The following is a 20520-nucleotide window of genomic DNA, read 5'->3' as shown; positions in this document are numbered from 1 at the left end:
ATTGGAAAACACATAAAAACGTAATGTCATGGAAGATTTTTCCACTAAAGTTTTCCTTAAAGAAATCCAGTTTTATTCCTAGAGTTAGAAACCGTAATTAATGCATGTGGCTGGGATGGGTATATCGATGACGTAATTTTCTACAAGATTACAGATAACACAATTCTAGAAAATATTTGTGTTCATAGTGAAGCACAGTGACAGTGTCAACCTTTTCAGCATCCCATACAGTGGGAAATGAGACACCGCTTATCCAACAGTCATCTCGTTAACACACCAAAGTACTGTTCTTATTTGGCATTGTCACATTGGAAAGTTCCCTTCTTTGCTGAACATCAGAGAGCCCTCCACCTGTCCCCTGGATCAGCATCGCCTGCCGATAACATTTTAAGCATATGAAATCTCCTTTTATGATGGTAAGTCTAATGCTATCTGCCTATATTATGTGATCAACCCATTTCCACAGGACCCCCATCCTATGGTGCTAAGGTTACTAACTTAATTGTGTAGGGAGACCACAGTGTGATGCATCTTTAAGAAAATCCATGGACAAATAATAGTAACTGAAGAATAATAATCCTACAGTCAAGTTCCATATTTATTCAAAGTTCCCTAATCTTGTATAGTCTTATTACGATGTGACCTAATAGTTAGTTTAGGAAACCCCAAGTGTGGGAAATGAAGGAGGGAATCCCCACCCACGTTCCTTTGTATAATGACCAGAGACGGATTGTAGTATCTCTTTATGGTTTGGAAAATGAAAGTTTACAGGGTATAAAATCCCAGAGATGGAGATTTCAGAACACAGACGCAAAAAGATTAGATCCTGGGACCTAGTCTACAGTCAAGATGAGGACAATGATTGCAGGTAGGCGGCTTGCACCTTCAGAGCATAAGACCCTTTTGAAGAACATAGCAATACAACTACCGATCCCAGGGGACCTACAAAGCACTATCTACTCTTATATCTTTGTAGAAGAATAGGCAACATCCAACCAAGGATGTCTATACGTAGAGATAATTTCCTACCTATTTCTCGACAGTGGTAGATTGTGATACGTGGTGGCTCAGTGTGAGGCTTTCTTCTTCTCTGGTTGGAACAACTGACTTGCATGGGAATAGACAAGGGGGGCTTTTGCAAATTCAATTCTTGAAAGACAAGAATCATTGAGTTAAACATTGTTCATGAAGTCTTTTTATTTCAACACTCATGAATGTAGAATTAATACAAGAGCGATTTAGAGTCTATTGTTCCCTCATAGACCGGACAACTTCTCTCTGTGGCTTCGACCTAACAATCTCTTGTTCAAAAGGAAGGAAATTGTCAACTTCTAAAAACTGCCCAAAGACGGCAGTATCACGAAAACAATTTATAGAAAGGGAAGGGAGTGGAAAAAGTAACAAAAAAGATGCCAACCAAGAAAGGAAGGGCGATGACTGTCGATCAGTTAGAGATAGCTAAAGGCTAGGAGAAGTCATAGACATGAGGTGGAGAGAGATGGGAAGGCCAATGTTCTTTTGAAGATGAGCAACCTGGAAATGAACTAGTTATAATGTAAATCAAGGAGGAATATCAAGAAGAGAACTGGAAGGTTTCTTCTATATCCAAAAAGATTGTCTTGTTTATTATCGTGTCGTATCACTGATACATTGTTCTATCTATACAGGTGGACTTTGGTTGCCCATAATATTCTCTGGCATAATCTTAAAGTGGGCTGTGGAAGGGGTTCCTGTAAGCACAACACCGAAGAGCGTCAACCTTGCTTCTGATTTCGCCAAGACGTTAAAATTGTCCAGGAAGCTGTTACGAGAGAGCAGACTGTTGACTCATGATTATGTAAGTGACCCCCCCCCCTCCGCTATAGCATTTGATCAGTTTCTGCTCAGTCAAGTTTAGAGTTTCACAAGTCATGATGGAAATGCAGTGAGTCTCTGGTGGCAACAGAAGAATTTTTGTCGTTGGGAACTTCATAAAAAGAAGTTCTTCTATCATTTGTTGTATTATGTGGCTTGTTTCTACTTCCCCATATTCTGCAATTGTTTCTCTTGCCTTCATTTAAGGGATTGTCTGGATTGGTTAGCCCCGTTTTTTATTGCTTGCCTCCCGGAGTTTAGTTCATGCCATCCGTCCTGCTGAAATGTCACATGGCAGCCACGGACATTGGTAGATTTCAATGTATACTGGGGTAATCCCGAGCAGAGAGCCATGATTAAGCTAATGGAGAGAGACCTAACTATAGACCTCACTCTATAACATCAACGAGACATTTTATAAGAAGTTTGCGAAGACCTATTATTAAAGATTTCTTATTTTACTTACTTGGCGACCTAGCATCACGGTTTTTCTTCAAAAAATTGAACAAACCTGGTCTTCTTGTCCCAAATCTTAGTTTACTAACCTAGAGACTCAGAGTCGTCTCCCAAGTCTACAATCTTTTCCAAAATTTTAGTTTTATCTTCTAATTGGGAATAAGTAAGACCTTTTAATTTGTCCAAAAATCATCTCCTCCGAGCTTGACAGTTGATATTCTTCTCAATGTTTTTGCCTGTTCTATGTTTATTGCTTCAACGCCACCACACAAGATTTATTATTATTTAGCATCATCAGGTAATTTTCCTAATAACAATACTCTTTTTGTCTTTAGCATATGTGGAAATTGCATGGGTCACGTCTGGATTTCACAGGAACATTCCTAAACCGTACCTCCGTTGCTATCAACATTAGTACTTGGCTGAAGCTACAGGTGAGCCGGGACTGTTCTCCAACCTTTCTTTCCTTTTCTTGACCCCTAACTCCTCTAACATCTTCTACTTTTTTCAGCCAAGTGACCGGCTCAGGTTTCTCAGTGATGCTCTTCAGGTTTACCCTGTATATTTGGAAAAGCTAGAGAAGTGGGAGAAGGAAGAGACCCAGAAAGGTTTACCATCACCTCTCAAAAGAATCGTCACTGATGTACGTCTTGACCTCCGAGATCTACTACATCACATCCATAGACAGGTCAGTGACCAACCACAACCATAATAATGACTATCCAGGGTCAAGTAAAATCAAAAGGGGCCCAAGTCATCATCATTGGTGGTATTGAGTTTGACCTCCATTCAGGTGCTTGGAAGAAGACAAGATGCAATTTCTTTGGGAAGAGTCTAAGGGGGCATCATGGGGGGGAGCCAAGACACAGGCCTATCATATTTTCTGTCTTAGGACTAATATCCTTGACCCTTCACCCTAAGTACAAGGTCATGGAGTAAGAACCATTCTCCGAATCATGACCTTTGGAGACATAATTAAAAAAAAAATAATGTTGGCGCCCAAGAGGTGCACCATGATGGGCATATGGCCAAGTGAAAGAGTTTTCCGCTGCTTAGTAGACTCATGTATTCACGTGTACAATCTCTGCTTTTCTTTTACAGATGTCATCACTTGGACTCAATCACACGAAAGCCTCGCCCCAGGAGCACCTATGGTGTGGTGCCAGTGACTGGTGCACCCGTCTACAGATGTACCAAGTTCTTCGTTCCATGGAAAAAGCCCTGCTCCGGGCGGTGAGGGAGTACACCATTTTGCAACGTTTCTATGGTTGAAAGTGTATAGGTGTGGGGGGGTGTCACTCATATTATGTGGGTTCATCCTTTCTGCTGCCATTCTATGAATAATACTGCTTTCTAATACACTATTACACCCTCATACTATAAGCTGCAAAGGCTGAAGGTAAGAGGTTAAACTCGGCTGGGAAAAAGTGTGAAAAACTCTGTACCCCAATTGTCAGTGTGTCATTGTCCTGTTACCCCAATTGCCGGTGTGTCCTTGTCATGTAACCCAAATATCTAGGGGTCATTTTTGGAAGCCATGGGTCATTTTCTAGTGTCATGAATGTAATTTTCCCATTTCCCAGCTGATGAACTTCCCACTTGTACTACAACCACCTCCGTTATCCGCTCTGACAATATTTATGGTTTTATTATATGTGACTATTTATTATTATTTATTGCATTCTGGACATTGCACTGACATTAGAACAGTAACTGGGGGTCTCCCGGATCGTTCTATGATGGGTCTAGGGCAGTGGCATCATTTTCAGAGCTGTATTACTTGTCATTGTACGTGGCACGTGGCGAAGGTTCCATCATATGGTGTCGCTGCTCTGCTGATGTCACAGGAAATCCTGGACAGAACTGTGAAGACCTGAATCTAGTGTGAATTTTGTGTTATTTTTTATATGTTTTTGTAATATTTATGATGTTATTTGTCAGATCTTATAGAAAATAATATTTTAAGTCTGATATGATTGTATGGAGAAGCTCCTTGTTTTATCATTGTATTGTATCATTGTGTGCTCCTATTCCAAGGTCTACCAGGCTGGTCCACCTAACCATAACACGTTCTATCAACATGGCCCTGACCAGTAACCTCATTTCTATAATGATTCATGGTGTTTCGGACTATTACACTTGACATATCCTAGACTGTTACATCCCTTACCAGTGCTTCTCCGACCATCACACTCTTCTCCACCATTTCATAGCAAACCACAATATTTCTGGCCAACTCTTCACTGACATTGTCCCACCATTCCCCGTTCTTGCAGACATCTCCTACCAGAGTCTTTTATGGAGATGAACCCTTTACCAATATACACTAGACTGTTACACTCTACTCCACCATTTCCAAGTCTACAACACTCTAGACGGCCATCAACAAGACCTAAAATGTCACATCCCTCAACCATTTTGGGGAATACACTCTTCACTAACATCTCGTGGACTCAAAGTTCCTGTATCAGACTGTTACACTCTTCTTGACTACAACGTTCTCCACCACCATGATCAACTCTTCATCCTCACGTCTTAATCAGATACTTCAATGTTGTAGACAACTGCACTCCCCACCGCTACTCCTCAACATGTTCTAGACAGTTAACCCTCCCTGACTCGAGACTCTTCAGCCCTTTGCCCCATCTCCTGGATTACAACATCCTTCCTTAACCTGTCCTGGTTAGCCAACTCTTCATCGATATGTCAAATTTAACAAATTTTGTAGACACTTTTTCACCAATGTGTCCTAGTTTTGGATCCTTACTCCCATTAGCAGTGTTTCCCAGACTGAGAGACTCTTCTCCATGATTTCGTAGTCTACAACACTCTTCATCTACATGTCCTAGTTGGCCAGTGCTTTGTCAACCTGCCCCCAAGCTTTCACAGTCTTTCCCCGTTATGTAGACGACTCTACCCCAACAACGTCCTTAAGATGACCTTAAGATTTAGAGTTGTCTTCTTCTCACGTCTGGTCCACTAAATTTTCCGCTTTTCCCGAATGTCCGATGTGGGTGGCCAATTTTTCTTGTAGACTGGTCCAGCTTTAAAGTAATTAATCACACGACAGTCATTACACAATGCAGTTTTGTCACAGTCTGATTTTGTGGAAGTGTTTTGTTGTTAGGAAAGCCAGTGACAACACAGCGGAGTTAACCCCTTCTGCCCTTCGAGGGCTTTTTCCAAAAACAGAGCTTCATCCCGTCATGTGGTACGAAATGACTTTGTATTTCTATTCGGAAATGTGTGAAGTAAATTTATAGTAAACTATGTTTTTGTTACATTTTGTGAACTTTGTTACTATTTTATACATTTACATTTTCTTATTGTTTTTTTCTTCTCATTTGAAATTAAAAAAACTCCACATTTTGAAATTTTTACCACTTTTTGATGGGTGAAAGACACAGTTTCGTGGATAGTTGTGAAAGTCGCAATGTCAATGCGACATTTAACCCTTATGCCTTCATTATTATCTTACTCATTGCCTAAAATCTGGTCCTTATTCCTTTTCCTTAAAAGGAAGGATTCAACGAGAACTTGGAAGATCCCTACTAGCGGTGCTCAGAAGAACATTTGCTTTTGAGTCACTGAATGATAGAGGGAAATCCAGTGTCTTACCAGAAACACAACTCACCCCCTCCCCCAAGGATTATATATAAATACTAAACAAAATAATCTGCAAGCAACTGCCCATCCCCCATATGTGAATAGATATTCTAATATAACACACCAGTATATAATGTCACATATACAACATATAGTGAGTGGTTAGCACTTGAGTATTGTATGGGGGCTCCGTGGTTAGTACTGTATGGGGGCTCTGTGGTTAGTATTGTATGGGGGGGGGGTCTGTGGTTGGTACTGTATGGGAGCTATGTGGATAGTACGGTATAGGGGCTATGTGGTTAGTAATGTATGGGGGCTATGTGGTTAGTAATGTATGGGGGCTCTGTGCTTAGTATTTTATGGGGGCTCTGTGGTTAGTACTGTATGATGGCTCTGTGGTTGGCACTGTGGTATAGGGCTCTGTATGGGGGCTCTGTGGTTAGTATTGCATGGGGGATCTGTGGTTAGCACTGCATGGGGGCTCTGTGGTTAGTATTGTATGGGGGCTCTCTGGTTAGTATTGTATGGGGGCTCTGTGGTTAGCACTGTATGGGGGCTCTGTGTATAGTATTGTATGGGGGCTCTGTGGTTAGCACTGTATGGGGGCTCTGTGTATAGTATTGTATGGGGGCTCTGTGTATAGTATTGTATGGGGGCTCTGGTTGGTACTGTATGGGGGCTATGTGGTTAGTATTGTATGGGGCTATGTAGTTAGCATTTTATTGTATGGGGGCTCTGTGGTTGGCACTGTATAGGGCTCTGTGGTTAGTATTGTATGGGGTTCTGTGGTTGATACTGTATGCGGGCTATGTGGTTGGCACTGTATGGGGCATTGTAGTTGGCACTGTATGGGAGCTCTGTGGTTAGCACTGTATGGGGGCTCTGTGGATAGTATTGTATGGAGGCTCTGGTTGGTAATGTATGGGGGCTATGTGGTTAGTATTGTATGGGGGCTATGTGGTTAGCATTGTATTGTATGGTGGCTCTGTGGTTGGCACTGTATAGGGCTCTGTGGTTTGTACTGTTTGGGGGCTCTGTGGTTAGTATTGTATGGGGGCTCTGTGGTTGGCACTGTATGGGGGCTCTGTGGTTGGCACTGTATGGGGGCTCTGTGGTTGGCACTGTATGGGGGCTCTGTGGTTGGCACTGTATGGGGGCTCTGTGGTTGGCACTGTATGGGGGCTCTGTGGTTGGCACTGTATGGGGGCATTGTGGTTGGCACTGTATGGGGGAATTGTGGTTGGCACTGTATGGGGGCATTGTGGTTGGCACTGTATGGGGACTCTTTGGTTAGCACTGCATGGGGGCTCTGTAGTTGGCACTATGGGGATCTGTAGTTGGTATTGTATGAGGGCTCTGTGGTTGGTATTGTATGAGGGTTCTGTGGTTGGCAATGTATGGGGGCTCTGTGGTTGATATTCTATGGGGGTGACTCTGTCGCTTGTACTATATGAACAGTATGGCTTGCACTACATAGGGGCTCAGCGGTTGGCCCTGTTATGGCGCACTGCAGTTGACTGTTTTGGGTGCACTGTGGCTGTCTAATGTTATGGGGATCTGCGACTGGCCATGGCCGGCAATGTTATGGGGTCACTGAACGTGTTAAGTGCACATATAAATTAGTGTAGGTCCATGAACCCGTCTCAACAAAGTTCTACATGTACCCCACTCTATTAAAAATAAGTTAGTGAGCCCAATGGGGTTTGAGTTTCTGGTGTGATAGACCAGTGCAGGTCACTTTATAGCCATATGATGGACGTAGTCTGGTCTTCTAGTACATTTCATAGACAATCTTTATTATTGGCTTCTATTTACAATACATTAAGTGTGTTCACACGGATCCGTTCTCCCCTCTGGTCACTCATTTGGTTTCTTCTTCTTCAGACGCGCCTGTAACTCCTGCATCATCTGGGGATGGGGGATCCCGAATCTGTCCATACAGAGGGGGGCAGAGATTTAGTTAGAAATAATAGGATGACATTCGTCCCGAGGTCCCCAGTGTTATTATCAATAACTCCCATCATTTTTTTTGTGGAGGAAATGTCAGGTCGTAATCAATACATTAGGGGGGTCTCCTGGCTGGATGGGGGATGGTGGAGTTTATGTCACAGTCAGATCGCATTAGGATTTCCCCGATAGTGATGATTGCTGGAAGTCGCGCAGGGAATTTTACAGACACAAATGTTATTACAGAAGTTACGATTTTCATTGTCTGTCACCATCCAGTGAAAAAGTGAAATTAGATTTTGGTCAAATTTCGGCTGAGGAATCGGTCTGGAGAACCTCCCCCGACAAGTAATGGGGGGGTGTACTTAAATATCTGAATAATAATGTAGACCACAGACGTTATTGCCTCCGGTTTTATTTCCTTCGCATTAATTACAAAGGGGAATGTCCCCCCATTAGGATGTAAATATTGGGGTGTGCACTAATATTGGATGGAGTCACCTTCCTAGTTCCCCCCTCCACAAGACTGGTCCTCGAATGTGACCATGTGTTTTACTGGACCCGTTCCCGTTTCCCTCCTGCTGTTCTGCCTGTCACGCAAGTTCTTGAGATCTTTAATACTGGCATTATATCTATGAACCAGGAAGCTCAGGATGAACAGAACTTTAGATCCCTCGGATATAAGGGAGACCGCATCATGGTATTGTGGGAGCAAAAGATGGCTGAAATCTATAAGATCCCCCGGTTTAGATCTATCCAAGGATTTATAAAGTCTATCGATTGGCTCGTAATCCTTACCCAGCATGCCTTGGTATCCCCTTCTTGGGCTTCACGAGCTCCTCCTCAGCGGGCTTCTCTTCCCTATGTTCTTCTGTAGGATGCGCCATGGGAGGTGACATGGCGGGAGCCATTGGAAATATTGGCATATTTCCTGGAAATACTGGTACTCCCATCGGCCGAGGCCTGACTGGTGGTGGTAGTTCAGCAGGTTCAATTTCCGTAACTGGGCGCTGCCCCTGCTTACGGCGAATGGAAGTTTTTCTACGTAACTGCACGCGGCTCTTCTGGGCGCTTACGTCCAATGTATTATGGGGGAGCTGAAGGCAAAATATATGGCAACTGCATTATATAAGGCACTCCAGTTTGTAAATCTGTCTATACAAAGTCATCCTCACTTTACGGCATGCTGTAAACACTATATAGACAAAGCAGATGAATGGTCCAGAAACTTACCATGCTGTTGTCCATGTCATCGTCTTCTTCCACACTCGGTTCCATCAATGTTCCTTTGTGATCCACTAGAGGTCCCTCTTGATCTTTGCTCATTTTCTTATGAGTTGGTGGCTCTATCAAGGTTGGCTGTTCTTCAGTGTGAATAGTGATGACGTACTTGTTTTGACCGGAGGATAAGGCTTCTTCATTAGAAAACTGTTCCTCAACTCCCCTTTCCATTCCTCCTTGTTTGGTATGATCCATACTCAGCAGTTCCTTGATCTGTGACTGTTCTTTTCTTTCGGATTCCAAAAATTCTGTTGTTCCAATAATTTTAATCTCTTTTGAGGATTCTTTGATGTCAAAACCAGTGATGTGCTCTGTGACATGGGTGTCAGTGGTCGAAGATAAAAAGGAAGGCTCTTGTTCATGAAGGCTCTTCTTTGGTTCCTCACTAGGTTCTGAAGGACACATTTCTGGGGTGGGCTTTACAGTACCTTCCTTTTCATCTGTTGTGATAAATTTTGGAAAGATGTCTTCATCTGATTCAACTAGTTTGACTGTAGATATAACGGTCGTGACTTCCACTGAGTGATCTGTAGTAATCACAGACTGGACTTCTGATAACATTTCCATTTTTTGGGGCTCTTGCTTGTTTTTAGAATTAAAAGGGTCTTCTATTAGAAAATTCACAATGTCCAAACCAATGCTGGGATCTTCAATGGAAACTAGAGATGAAGAATTGTATTGATTTTCCTCAAGTTCTTGACTGGGCTCAAGACTGGATCCAAGTTCTTCTGAATGAGAAAAAGCTGAGACGTTATTCTGGATGTTCTCCCGTTCATCTGGAATAACAATATCTGCAAGGAAATCTGCTTGAACAGCTGAATCTTCCAGTATATCATATGTTATACTTGCATCCAATATGTCTTCTTTACCTGACTCCGTTAGTTCAGTAGTAGAGGCAAAGCTAATGTCTTTTTTTGGGTCATCTGTCTTCTCGGCAAACAAAGTTTCTGATAAGAGATCACCCTCACCCTGTGGCTCAGATAGTTCTGAAGTGGATCCCAAAATCACTTTAATGTCCTCCACAAGAGATCTAATTTCCAAGGGAATCTCAGGTTTAAGATCTCCAATTTGTTCCCTATATGCATCATCTTGGGTATCGGAAGATTGATCTTCTCCCGGTAGGCCTTCTTCTTCTTTAATTTCTGAGATCTTCTCTGCTGTGTGATCTTGGATTAGGACACCGTGAAGTTCTGGTGAAGGCTCAAGTTCTAGTGAGGACTTCATTTCAGAGGCATTATTGATGTCAGCAGCTTCTACCTGAGTCTCGATGACAACAATGGAGGAATAACATTGTTCTTCAAATTTCTCCTTGAACTTTATAATGGATCCAAGTTCTTTAGGGCTATCCTCTTGAGGATCTTCTTGCTCTTCTACAGTGATTGTCTCTGACAAGAGATCTACAACGGCTTCATCATCGGAACGACCCACATCTTCAACGTCCGCCACTTCAGTCTCAGTGACAGCAATTCCAAAGTAAGAATAACGCTCTTCCTCAAATGTCTGCTTAGGTTCTTTTAGGGATTCAAGTTCTTCTGAATGATGGAAACCAGGACTACTTTCTTCAAGGTTTTCATGTTCTTCTACAGTAATTGTCTCTGATAAGATTCCTACAGGGGGTTCTTCATTAGAATGGCGCACAGCTTCCACCCCTTTATCGGACTCCTCTTTAGCACACACTTCTGCTGAGAGATCCATTGGTATTTCAGAAAGAACATTGAATAAGAGATCCCCTCCATCCAGTGTTTCAGAAATGGTTTCCACTTTATAATGGTCTGAGATAGATCCCACGATTACTTCACTGTGGTCTTCAGAAGGAGATCCAGTACTGAATGAAATCTCCTGTGCCTTGACAATATCTAGATGTTGATCTCCCAAAAGTTCATTTGATGGCTCATCTAAAGTAACAGGAGATTGATCTTCTCCTGCTTGGCCTTCTTCGTCTTCCTTATTTTCGGAGATCTCCACTGAGGGATCAATGTCAGAAACTTCAGTCTCAGTGACAGCAATTCCAATAGAAGAATAACGCTCTTCCTCAAATGTCTGCTTTAGTTCTATTAGGGATTCAAGTTCTTCTGAAAGATGGAAACCAGGACTACTTTCTCCAAGATTTTCAGGTTCTTCTACAGTAATTGTCTCTGATAAGATTCCTACAGGGGTTTCTTCATTAGAATAACCTTCATCTGAGTGATCAACCTTTATATAAGATATAATCCCCAAGTCTTCCGCCGGATGATCCATTGACATCACGAAAGGTTCAAATAAGAAATCACCTCCGTCCTGTGGTTCAGAGATGTTGTCCATCCAAGTATTTGGGTCTGAAATGGATCTCAAGATTACTTCAATGTGGTCTTCAGCAAGAGATTCCATATTGAATGGATCTAGAGATTGACCACCTGATGCTTCATCTGGAGTAACAGAAGTTTGGGCTTCACTAGCTAGATCTTTCGAGAACTTGCCTTCCAGGTGACCGGACATGAGCAAACACTGAATTTCTGACAAGAGATCTAAATCTTTCATAACATTATCAGTCTGGGAGTGTGACTCTACCGGAAAATCACCTTCTGTAGCTTCCATTTCCACGTTCCCACTTGAGACTGCACCATGAGTGACATCTGATCTCCCCATCATTTCAGAGATGTCCTGCTCTGACTGACTTGTATTGATCACTGGCTGAATTTCTGATAAGAGGTCAAATCCTATCTCTGGATGTCTGCCGATACCTTCAAACTCATCACCTGGTCCCGAGCCATGTCCTGGATATGCAGAGACACTTGTGTTTGTGGCTTCAGCCTCAGATCCAATATCATTATCATTGACTTTGGTTGGGTCTTGGTCTGTGCCACTGACTTGCAGTAAGTTCACCTGAAATTGTGCCTTTTCTCCATTAGACACGATTCCACGTTCAGAGTCCTTGTCAGGTAACTTCTCAAATGATCCCTCAATCCTCACTGTAGAATATTGATCTTTTTGAGATCCAGGCTCCTCATTGCTATCAGTGTAGGTAACGTGGCCATCAGTCTGATAACTATCTTGTCTATACCATGTATAGTCCTCCATTTCTTGCATCCGGTATTCCTCCTCTCCAATCCCATGTTCTTCTATTTGCCCCCTTACATGCTTCACTTCTCTTATATCTTCTACGTCTTCATATTCCTTCCCTTCTGTGTCGTCTTCTTCTTGGGTGTAAGATACTTTTTGAGTCTCCGTCAACAGGGTAAGGTTTTTTTCCGTAAATCTTTCATTGTCTTCTGCGGTTTGGGTGTTGTCAGAACCTGATGAGTCTGTTGAGAGGTTTCTCACTGATTCAATATTAATGATTTGAGTAGATGGATCAAGAATGTCACCTTGTAATTCCTCATTTTTGGATTTGACAAGCTCCTGGACAGGTGTTTGGTCATATCCTTCATCTGGTGTAGAAACTCCATGAATATTCAATTCTTCAGTCCTTGACATTAATCCACCTTCATTTTTAGTTACTCCAGTATCTTTGGTTTCCTCCATGGATGCGTGATGCCATATTCCGAGCAGTTCCCCCTTATTATCATCATCATCTTCACTGTAATCCTCTATTTGGACCTGTTGTTTCCATGACTCATTTAGCAGGAGATCCACCTTGATTTCTTGGTTTGACTGACTAACAACTTCCAGAGCTTCTGTAAATGATGTTCCCTCATGCTCTGCAAAATTTGATCCTTCGTGTTTCGAACGATCGGATACAACCCCAAATCTTTTCTCTTTCTGTAGAGAGCCGTCAACCTTATCAAAACTACAAGTACCTCCATGATGGTATTCCACCTCAGAGTCCACTCCTGGATGGGTTATGATATCACCTAGGGTAGACATTGAGTTCTTGGTTGGTTCCTCTTCATTGTCATGCATCTCCTCGACAGAAGGAACGTCGGTGGAAAGTTCCTTCAGTGACTTCTTATCAGGGCTTGCCAAAATTTGAAAACCTATAGTCTCGCTCTGGTCAGACAATGTGGATTCACATGTCTCTTTATCTGCATCGGTTGTTTTTTCGAGCTCATGGTACCATACGGTGAGTCCCATGTGCTGCTGATGCACCTGGTCCTCCTCAGAGGTTGGATTTGTCATTGATGGCTCAGTATCTTGATTGGTTATTATGAAACCAAGATAGTTTTCTTCTCTACGGTTTGGTGATTGTCCCGATTCTGCTATCGAATACGAATTTGGTGGGTGACCAGTGTATTCATCCGTTGTTTCCAGTGCCCCCCCCTGAAGAAGATCAAACTTGATACACACTGTATCTTCTGTTGTAAGGTCTAACATTTGGTCCCGTTCCTCCGTACTAGGGGAGAAATGTACTCTTCGCCTCATCTTCTCGACTTTCTGATCTTGTTCATCACGTTCCTTATCTACTTCTGCTTGTTCCTTCTCCTCGGAGCGAAGTTCTTTGACCTTCTCTGGTTCATGTGATGTCTTTTCTTGATGTCTTCCACGATCTCCTTCCACTTTGGGTCTACTTGAATGCATTTTATTTACATGGGTGGTTTTTGAGCGATCTCCAGATCCTAATGTCTCAAACTCTTGGTCATCATCTTGAAGTAAATCGCAGTGCCGTGCTAGACGAACAGCTGTCTCCTGTAGATGTTCCCATGTCTTTCTCGCTTCTTCTCCCTGATCGCAAGGAGACCTGTCTGCTTCACTGACCGGTGTAACCAACTTTTTATTTGGTCTTTTGATATCCGGTACATCCAAGTGATCTCCTGGTAATGGTAATTCTTGGTCTTGTGATGTCACCTGATAGATCGCAGCTTCTTCTAAGCTTTCTTGATGTACGACGATGGCCTCATCTAGGCTTGGAGAATTGTTCATGTTACTTGGACTGCAGGAATTTTCTCCATTTTCTAGATCCAGGTCGCTCTTTAGAACTTGATTGCTAGTAGGTGGCACCTCGTGGTGTTCTTCTTCTAGATATCTCTTTGGTTCTAGGTCCCTCAACAACTCCTCCTTCAGCATTGTAAGCTTCAAGGTGGAGGATTGCTCTTTGGTCTTGATCATTGTATGTTCTTCATACACTGATGTTTCTTGATTGACCTCTTCATTGATGACATTGTGGACTTCAACCTGAAGGACCTTCCTCACAATGATAGAAGAAACAACATCTATGTCTTGTGGTTTTGTTGGTTTATGATCCTCTATGGTGACTTTGCTGTGTCTTTGATGTTTGTGCTTCTCCATTGTTACATGAGGGTCCCTCGGACTATCTTTGCCATCGCCGATTGCATGGAGAAGGTCAAGTTCTCGATCTACGTTCTCCTTCCGATGTCTGACCTTTGTCTTCTGGGCTTGGTTCTCTACATCTGAGGTTGGAAATGAGAACATATGAGGGCAACACATTTAAGGATGTTTACATGATTTGGGAAAAGCTGGGTGGCAACCCTCTGGGTGCTGTAATTGCTGCCATATTGGTTATTACCCAGCTTTTCCACAGACAGATATAACTAAGAGATTTATTTTGTAAACCGGTGAGAATTTTACAATCCCCTGATTTTCTGATGGCCCCTTGAAATAAGTTTCTATCTTTCGTTTTGATTGCCAGGGTTTACCTTGCTGGATCCCATATATTTTCATACTCTCCTCTGTGGCTTCCAGAGCAGTGTCCTCTGATGACGCATCTGGCGCTAAGGTCATGTGATCCGCACCCTGTCCGAAGAAGAAACCGGTCAAAAATCAATGAGGTACAAGAATGACTGATGTGAGGAGAAACATGTAATATACATCAGAGGAATGATCTGCAGAATATATCACTATGTATCTGTCAGGAGGTAGAGGAGCAATGATCTGCAGATCTGTAGAGAGGTCAGTGGTGTAATAATCTGCAGGATATATCACTATGTATCTGTCAGGAGGTAGAGGAGCAATGTTCTGCAGATCTGTAGAGAGGTCAGTGGTGTAATAATCTGCAGGATATATCACTATGTATCTGTCAGGAGGTAGAGGAGCAATGTTCTGCAAATCTCTAGAGAGGTCAGTGACGTAATACTCTGCAGGATATATCACTATGTATCTGTCAGGCGGTAGAGGAGCAATGTTCTGCAGATCTCTAGAGAGGTCAGTGATGTAATACTCTGCAGGATATATCACTATGTATCTGTCAGGAGGTAGAGGAGCAATGTTCTGCAGATCTGTAGAGAGGTCAGTGGTGTAATAATCTGCAGGATATATCACTATGTATCTGTCAGGAGGTAGAGGAGCAATGTTCTGCAGATCTGTAGAGAGGTCAGTGGTGTAATAATCTGCAGGATATATCACTATGTATCTGTCAGGAGGTAGAGGAGCAATGTTCTGCAGATCTGTAGAGAGGTCAGTGGTGTAATAATCTGCAGGATATATCACTATGTACCTGTCAGGAGGTAGAGGAGCAATGATCTGCAGATCTGTAGAGAGGTCAGTGGTGTAATAATCTGCAGGATATATCACTATGTATCTGTCAGGAGGTAGAGGAGCGATGTTCTGCAGATCTGTAGAGAGGTCAGTGGTGTAATAATCTGCAGGATATATCACTATGTCTGTCAGGAGGTAGAGGAGCAATGATCTGCAGATCTGTAGAGAGGTCAGTGGTGTAATAATCTGCAGGATATATCACTATGTATCTGTCAGGAGGTAGAGGAGCGATGTTCTGCAGATCTGTAGAGGTCAGTGGTGTAATAATCTGCAGGATATATCACTATGTATCTGTCAGGAGGTAGAGGAGCAATGTTCTGCAGATCTGTAGAGAGGTCAGTGGTGTAATAATCTGCAGGATATATCACTATGTATCTGTCAGGAGGTGGAGGAGCAATGTTCTGCAGATCTGTAGAGACGTCAGTGGTGTAATAATCTGCAGGATATATCACTATGTATCTGTCAGGAGGTAGAGGAGCAATGTTCTGCAGATCTGTAGAGAGGTCAGTGGTGTAATAATCTGCAGGATATATCACTATGTATCTGTCAGGAGGTAGAGGAGCAATGTTCTGCAGATCTGTAGAGGGGTCAGTGGTGTAATAATCTGCAGGATATATCACTATGTATCTGTCAGGAGGTAGAGGAGCGATGTTCTGCAGATCTGTAGAGAGGTCAGTGGTATAATAATCTGCAGGATGTATCACTATGTATCTGTCAGGAGGTAGAGGAGCAATGTTCTGCAGATCTGTAGAGAGGACAATGGTGTAATAATCTGCAGGATATATCACTATGTATCTGTCAGGAGGTAGAGGAGCAATGTTCTGCAGATCTGTAGGGAGGTCAGTGGTGTAATAATCTGCAGGATATATCACTATGTGTCTGTCAGGAGGTAGAGGAGCAATGTTCTGCAGATCTGTAGAGAGGTCAGTGGTGTAATAATCTGCAGGATATATCACTATGTATCTGTCAGGAGGTGGAGGAGCAATGTTCTGCAGATCTGTAGAGAGGACAGTGGTGTAATAATCTGCAGGATATATCACTATGTATCTGTCAGGAGGTAGAGGAGCAATGTTCTGCAGATCTGTAGGGAGGTCAGTGGTGTAATAATCTGCAGGATATATCACTATGTGTCTGTCAGGAGGTAGAGGAGCAATGTTCTGCAGATCTGTAGAGAGGTCAGTGGTGTAATAATCTGCAGGATATATCACTATGTATCTGTCAGGAGGTGGAGGAGCGATGTTCTGCGGTGACATGTTGGTGTTTTTATTATGTTGCTGCATAAAAAAGAGGAAGGCCCCCAGAAGGAGAACTCTGCTGCCGCTGCTCACATGATCCGCTCGCCGTCGTGTCATTTATGTTTCCATCATTATAAAACGCTCCTGTCTCCCCAGATGCAGTAACAGCGAGATTCCTGAGCGCCGCCGCCAACGCTGCCGCCGCCACTGATGTCATTTCCCCGTGGACCGATTATAAATTGTTTGTCATATGCGCCGCCGCAATGTTCTCTATATGTAATAAAGACGCTTCCTCTTCTCCACCGCTGATCATGTCCGACTCTGTGTCAGCTGGTCACGTGACCGGGGATGCTGCGGGAACGCTCTCCGTAAGGGTCAGTTCACACGTTGCGAAAATACTGCGGATTTTCCGCAACTAAATTCGTTGCGGAAAATCCACAGCATCATAAAGCAGCAGAAAAGTGGATGAGATAAAACAAATCCCACCCGCACGCTGCGGAAATACTGAGCGGAAAAAAACGGGGAGGTAAAAAAAAAAAAACGTACCCAGAAGTCTATGTTCCGGCCTCTTGGGGTGACGTTTCATCCCATGTGACCTCTGCAGCCAATCACATGCTGTAGCAGCGGTCACATGGGATGAAACGTCATGCTAGCAGGCCTGTTAATGCTGCAGTTTTCCACAGCGGACATTCCGGGCGAAAAACGACACCACAGTTTGGTGCGGTATTTCGCCTGGAACTCCCTGCGGCACACATGGCGGATATGCTGCGTGTTCTTACGCAGCATATCTGCCCTGTGTGAACTCAGCCTAACGGTAAAAATGAACAACTACAGCTATGAAATAAAGCCGGGTCCGAACCCGATGGAAATGCAGCAGATTACAGTATCAGCCATGTGAAAATAATACAGGATAAGTAATGTGTGTACACAGTGACTCCACCAGCAGAATAGTGAGTGCAGCTCTGGAGTATAATACAGGATGTAACTCAGGATCAGTACAGGATAGGTAATGTATGTACACAGTGACTCCTCCAGCAGAATAGTGAGCGCAGCTCTGGAGTATAATACAGGATATAACTCAGGATCAGTACAGGATAAGTAATGTATGTACACAGTGACTCCACCAGCAGAATAGTGAGTGCAGCTCTGGAGTATAATACAGGATGTAACTCAGGATCAGTACAGGATAAGTAATGTAATGTATGTACACAGTGACTCCACCAGCAGAATAGTGAGTGCAGCTCTGGAGTGTAATACAGGATGTAACTCAGGATCAGTACAGGATAAGTAATGTAATGTATGTACACAGTGACTCCACAAGCAGAATAGTGAGTGCAGCTCCGGAGTGTAATACAGGATGTATCTCAGGATCAGTACAGGATAAGTAATGTAATGTATGTACACAGTGACTTCACCAGCAGAATAGTGAGTGCAGCTCTGGAGTATAACACAGGATATAACTCAGGATCAGTACAGGATAAGTAATGTAATGTATGTGCACAGTGACTCCACCAGCAGAATAGTGAGTGCAGCTCTGGAGTATAATACAGGATGTAACTCAGGATCAGTACAGGATAAGTAATGTAATGTATGTACACAGTGACTTCACCAGCAGAATAGTGAGTGCAGCTCTGGAGTGTAATACAGGATATAACTCAGGATTAGTACAGGATAAGTAATGTAATGTATGTACACAGTGACTCCACCAGCAGAATAGTGAGTGCAGCTCTGGAGTATAACACAGGATATAACTCAGGATCAGTACAGGATAAGTAATGTATGTACACAGTGACTCCACCAGCAGAATAGTGAGTGCAGCTCTGGAGTGCAGCACAGTGACTCTGTTGTACATTGGTGTTGTATATTTTGGTCTGATATATGAGGTGTTGGGTTTGTTGCCTCCTCAGATAAATATAACGGATACTCTCAGGTTTTGTAAGCAGGAAGTCCATGTTCTGTATTTGCATCTGGTGTCGGAATCTCCAATAAACAGACCATCCGGGATCACACTGAAACCAGCAAATGCTGCTCTTAAAGTGACATGCCACCCTTGATTATCATTGGCTTTGTAGCTTATAAATGATAAATCCAGCGACTTTCAATGTCCCTTTATTGCCCCTTTTTTTTTTTTTCAGGTGGTTTTCAGTCTGTGAAGTGTTGAAAACTATCAGTGGCTACATGGAAACCAACAACAAGCAGGCTGTCTGCTACTTATGGATCCTAAATTATTTTAGTCCACAATTATTTTGTGTAGATACCCAGGACAGCTTGTCTTATTAACACAAGAGCATCCAGAAGTCTGATTAAGAATATCTAACACCGGCAATGGACCTTCATTTGCTAATATGACGAGTACAGGAGGTATTAAGGGGTCAATGAGCCAATCAGACGCACAGAATATTATACACTTAAAGTACTGACTAGAAACACATAACAAGAATAACAGATCCATCAACAGAAGCTTGCTGACTGTTTTCATGCAGAACTGTGACATTTAGATAACAGCAAGATGTTTGACTGTAGAGTCAGTGATCATTGTGGGTGGAGCTTTATTTAAAGGGAAACCGCGCTCTCTCTGGGATCAGTTCTGGTCTGACCTATTGTAAACATGCTCCACTTATGATTTTTTTCAGAGCTGCTGATTGGCTCCAGTGATCATGTGACCCCCATAGAACCAGGAAGTGCTTTCTGTTCAGCCCCCCTCGGTTGGCACTTTGGGGGGCTGATTAGTGCGTGTAATTGTACCCACCCTGTACGAGTTTCATGCTGATGTCCTTCAAGTTCAATATATACGGTGCACGGAGAAGAAGTACAACCCCTATGTTATATACAAATCCTGCCCAGTGTGATCCATACACAGAAGATGCTGCCCCCTAGTGGACAAAGTCTAAACTACAGCAAATTTGCACACTAATATGGAGAATTCCTTTAAGAAAAAGTTTGGATCATTTGGGGACTATAGGGGGGAGTCTATTCCGGATAAGGCTGGGGCTTCACAGATCTATAACACTCAACTCTCATGCAAGCTGGTAGTTGTAGTTTCACAACCCCCACAAAGCCGCAGACCCCTGCGATACACAAAAAATCGTGAGGGGCTTTGGTAAAATGGCCGTGATCAGTGGCCCTTACCTGTGACTCGCGGGTCTCTTCTTGTTTGGCTCGGGCTGCCGATTCCTCGGACCTAAGAGGGGTCTTGGCCCGGGCATTTCGAGGCTGAGGCGCGTCGGGCGGCGCTCCAAAAACCTGTGCCGTCACATTGGTTAAAAAATCCTGCAAGTGCAATACAAAGCATGTTAGTTGTATCCGATCCCCGGAAAGCTGGGTGACAACCGGTGAGGGGTTGTCACCCAGCTTTCCCAGGCTCCTGAATGTCACTGTTACACCCCCGATCCTCTATGACTGGATCATCACTATAGATTTGATGGACGTAGGTGCGTTACATTATTGCGCCCTGACACCCCCCCCCCCTTATCAGCCTCACCAACGCATTCTGTACGGCCTGGTACACGCGGGGGAGATGTCTCTGCAGGAACTCCATGGTCCTCTGACTCTGGGGGGGTCTCGTGACCGTCTCTTTGCTCGACTGCTTCTGTTTGTCGTGACTCCACCGCGGGAAGTGGCCGTAAAACCGCAGCAATGTGTAAATACGTGGAGCATCTCTTCTTGTAATATATATACTTCCTCTTCACTCACTCTAACCCCTTCACTGCCGGAGGCACCGATAGGCCGTGGC

General features: G+C 43.4%; 1 protein-coding gene across 1 annotated transcript; it reads right to left on the bottom strand.

Annotated features, from left to right (window-relative positions):
• Positions 1 to 7691: 7691 nt before the first annotated feature.
• On the bottom strand, positions 7692 to 20445 carry LOC142656020 (uncharacterized). The gene is made up of 6 exons (XM_075830837.1): positions 20269 to 20445; positions 19917 to 20057; positions 14715 to 14811; positions 9097 to 14468; positions 8662 to 8960; positions 7692 to 7846 (listed from the first exon to the last, which is right to left on the bottom strand). Exons 1-6 carry the CDS (start codon positions 20323 to 20325, stop codon positions 7774 to 7776), a joined length of 6039 nt encoding a protein of 2012 aa, XP_075686952.1. The 5' UTR covers positions 20326 to 20445; the 3' UTR covers positions 7692 to 7773.
• Between the last annotated feature and the right edge of the window lie 75 nt (positions 20446 to 20520).

Source organism: Rhinoderma darwinii, chromosome 6 (genome assembly GCF_050947455.1).
Source record: "Rhinoderma darwinii isolate aRhiDar2 chromosome 6, aRhiDar2.hap1, whole genome shotgun sequence".
Taxonomy (NCBI): domain Eukaryota; kingdom Metazoa; phylum Chordata; class Amphibia; order Anura; family Rhinodermatidae; genus Rhinoderma; species Rhinoderma darwinii.
Note: the sequence above shows the minus strand (reverse complement) of the source record. Positions and strands in the feature narration are given on the sequence as shown.

Bases quoted from the DNA above. Each gene is read 5' to 3' on its own strand.
- LOC142656020 (XM_075830837.1), bottom strand. From the start codon at position 20,325: ATGGAGTTCCTGCAGAGACATCTCCCCCGCGTGTACCAGGCCGTACAG. The intron at 20,058-20,268 runs GTGAGGCTGATA...TTGCACTTGCAG, and splicing joins AGGCCGTACAGAATGCGTTG to GATTTTTTAACCAATGTGAC. The intron at 7,847-8,661 runs GTAAGGATTACG...CTGTATGGACAG, and splicing joins GGGATACCAAGGCATGCTGG to ATTCGGGATCCCCCATCCCC.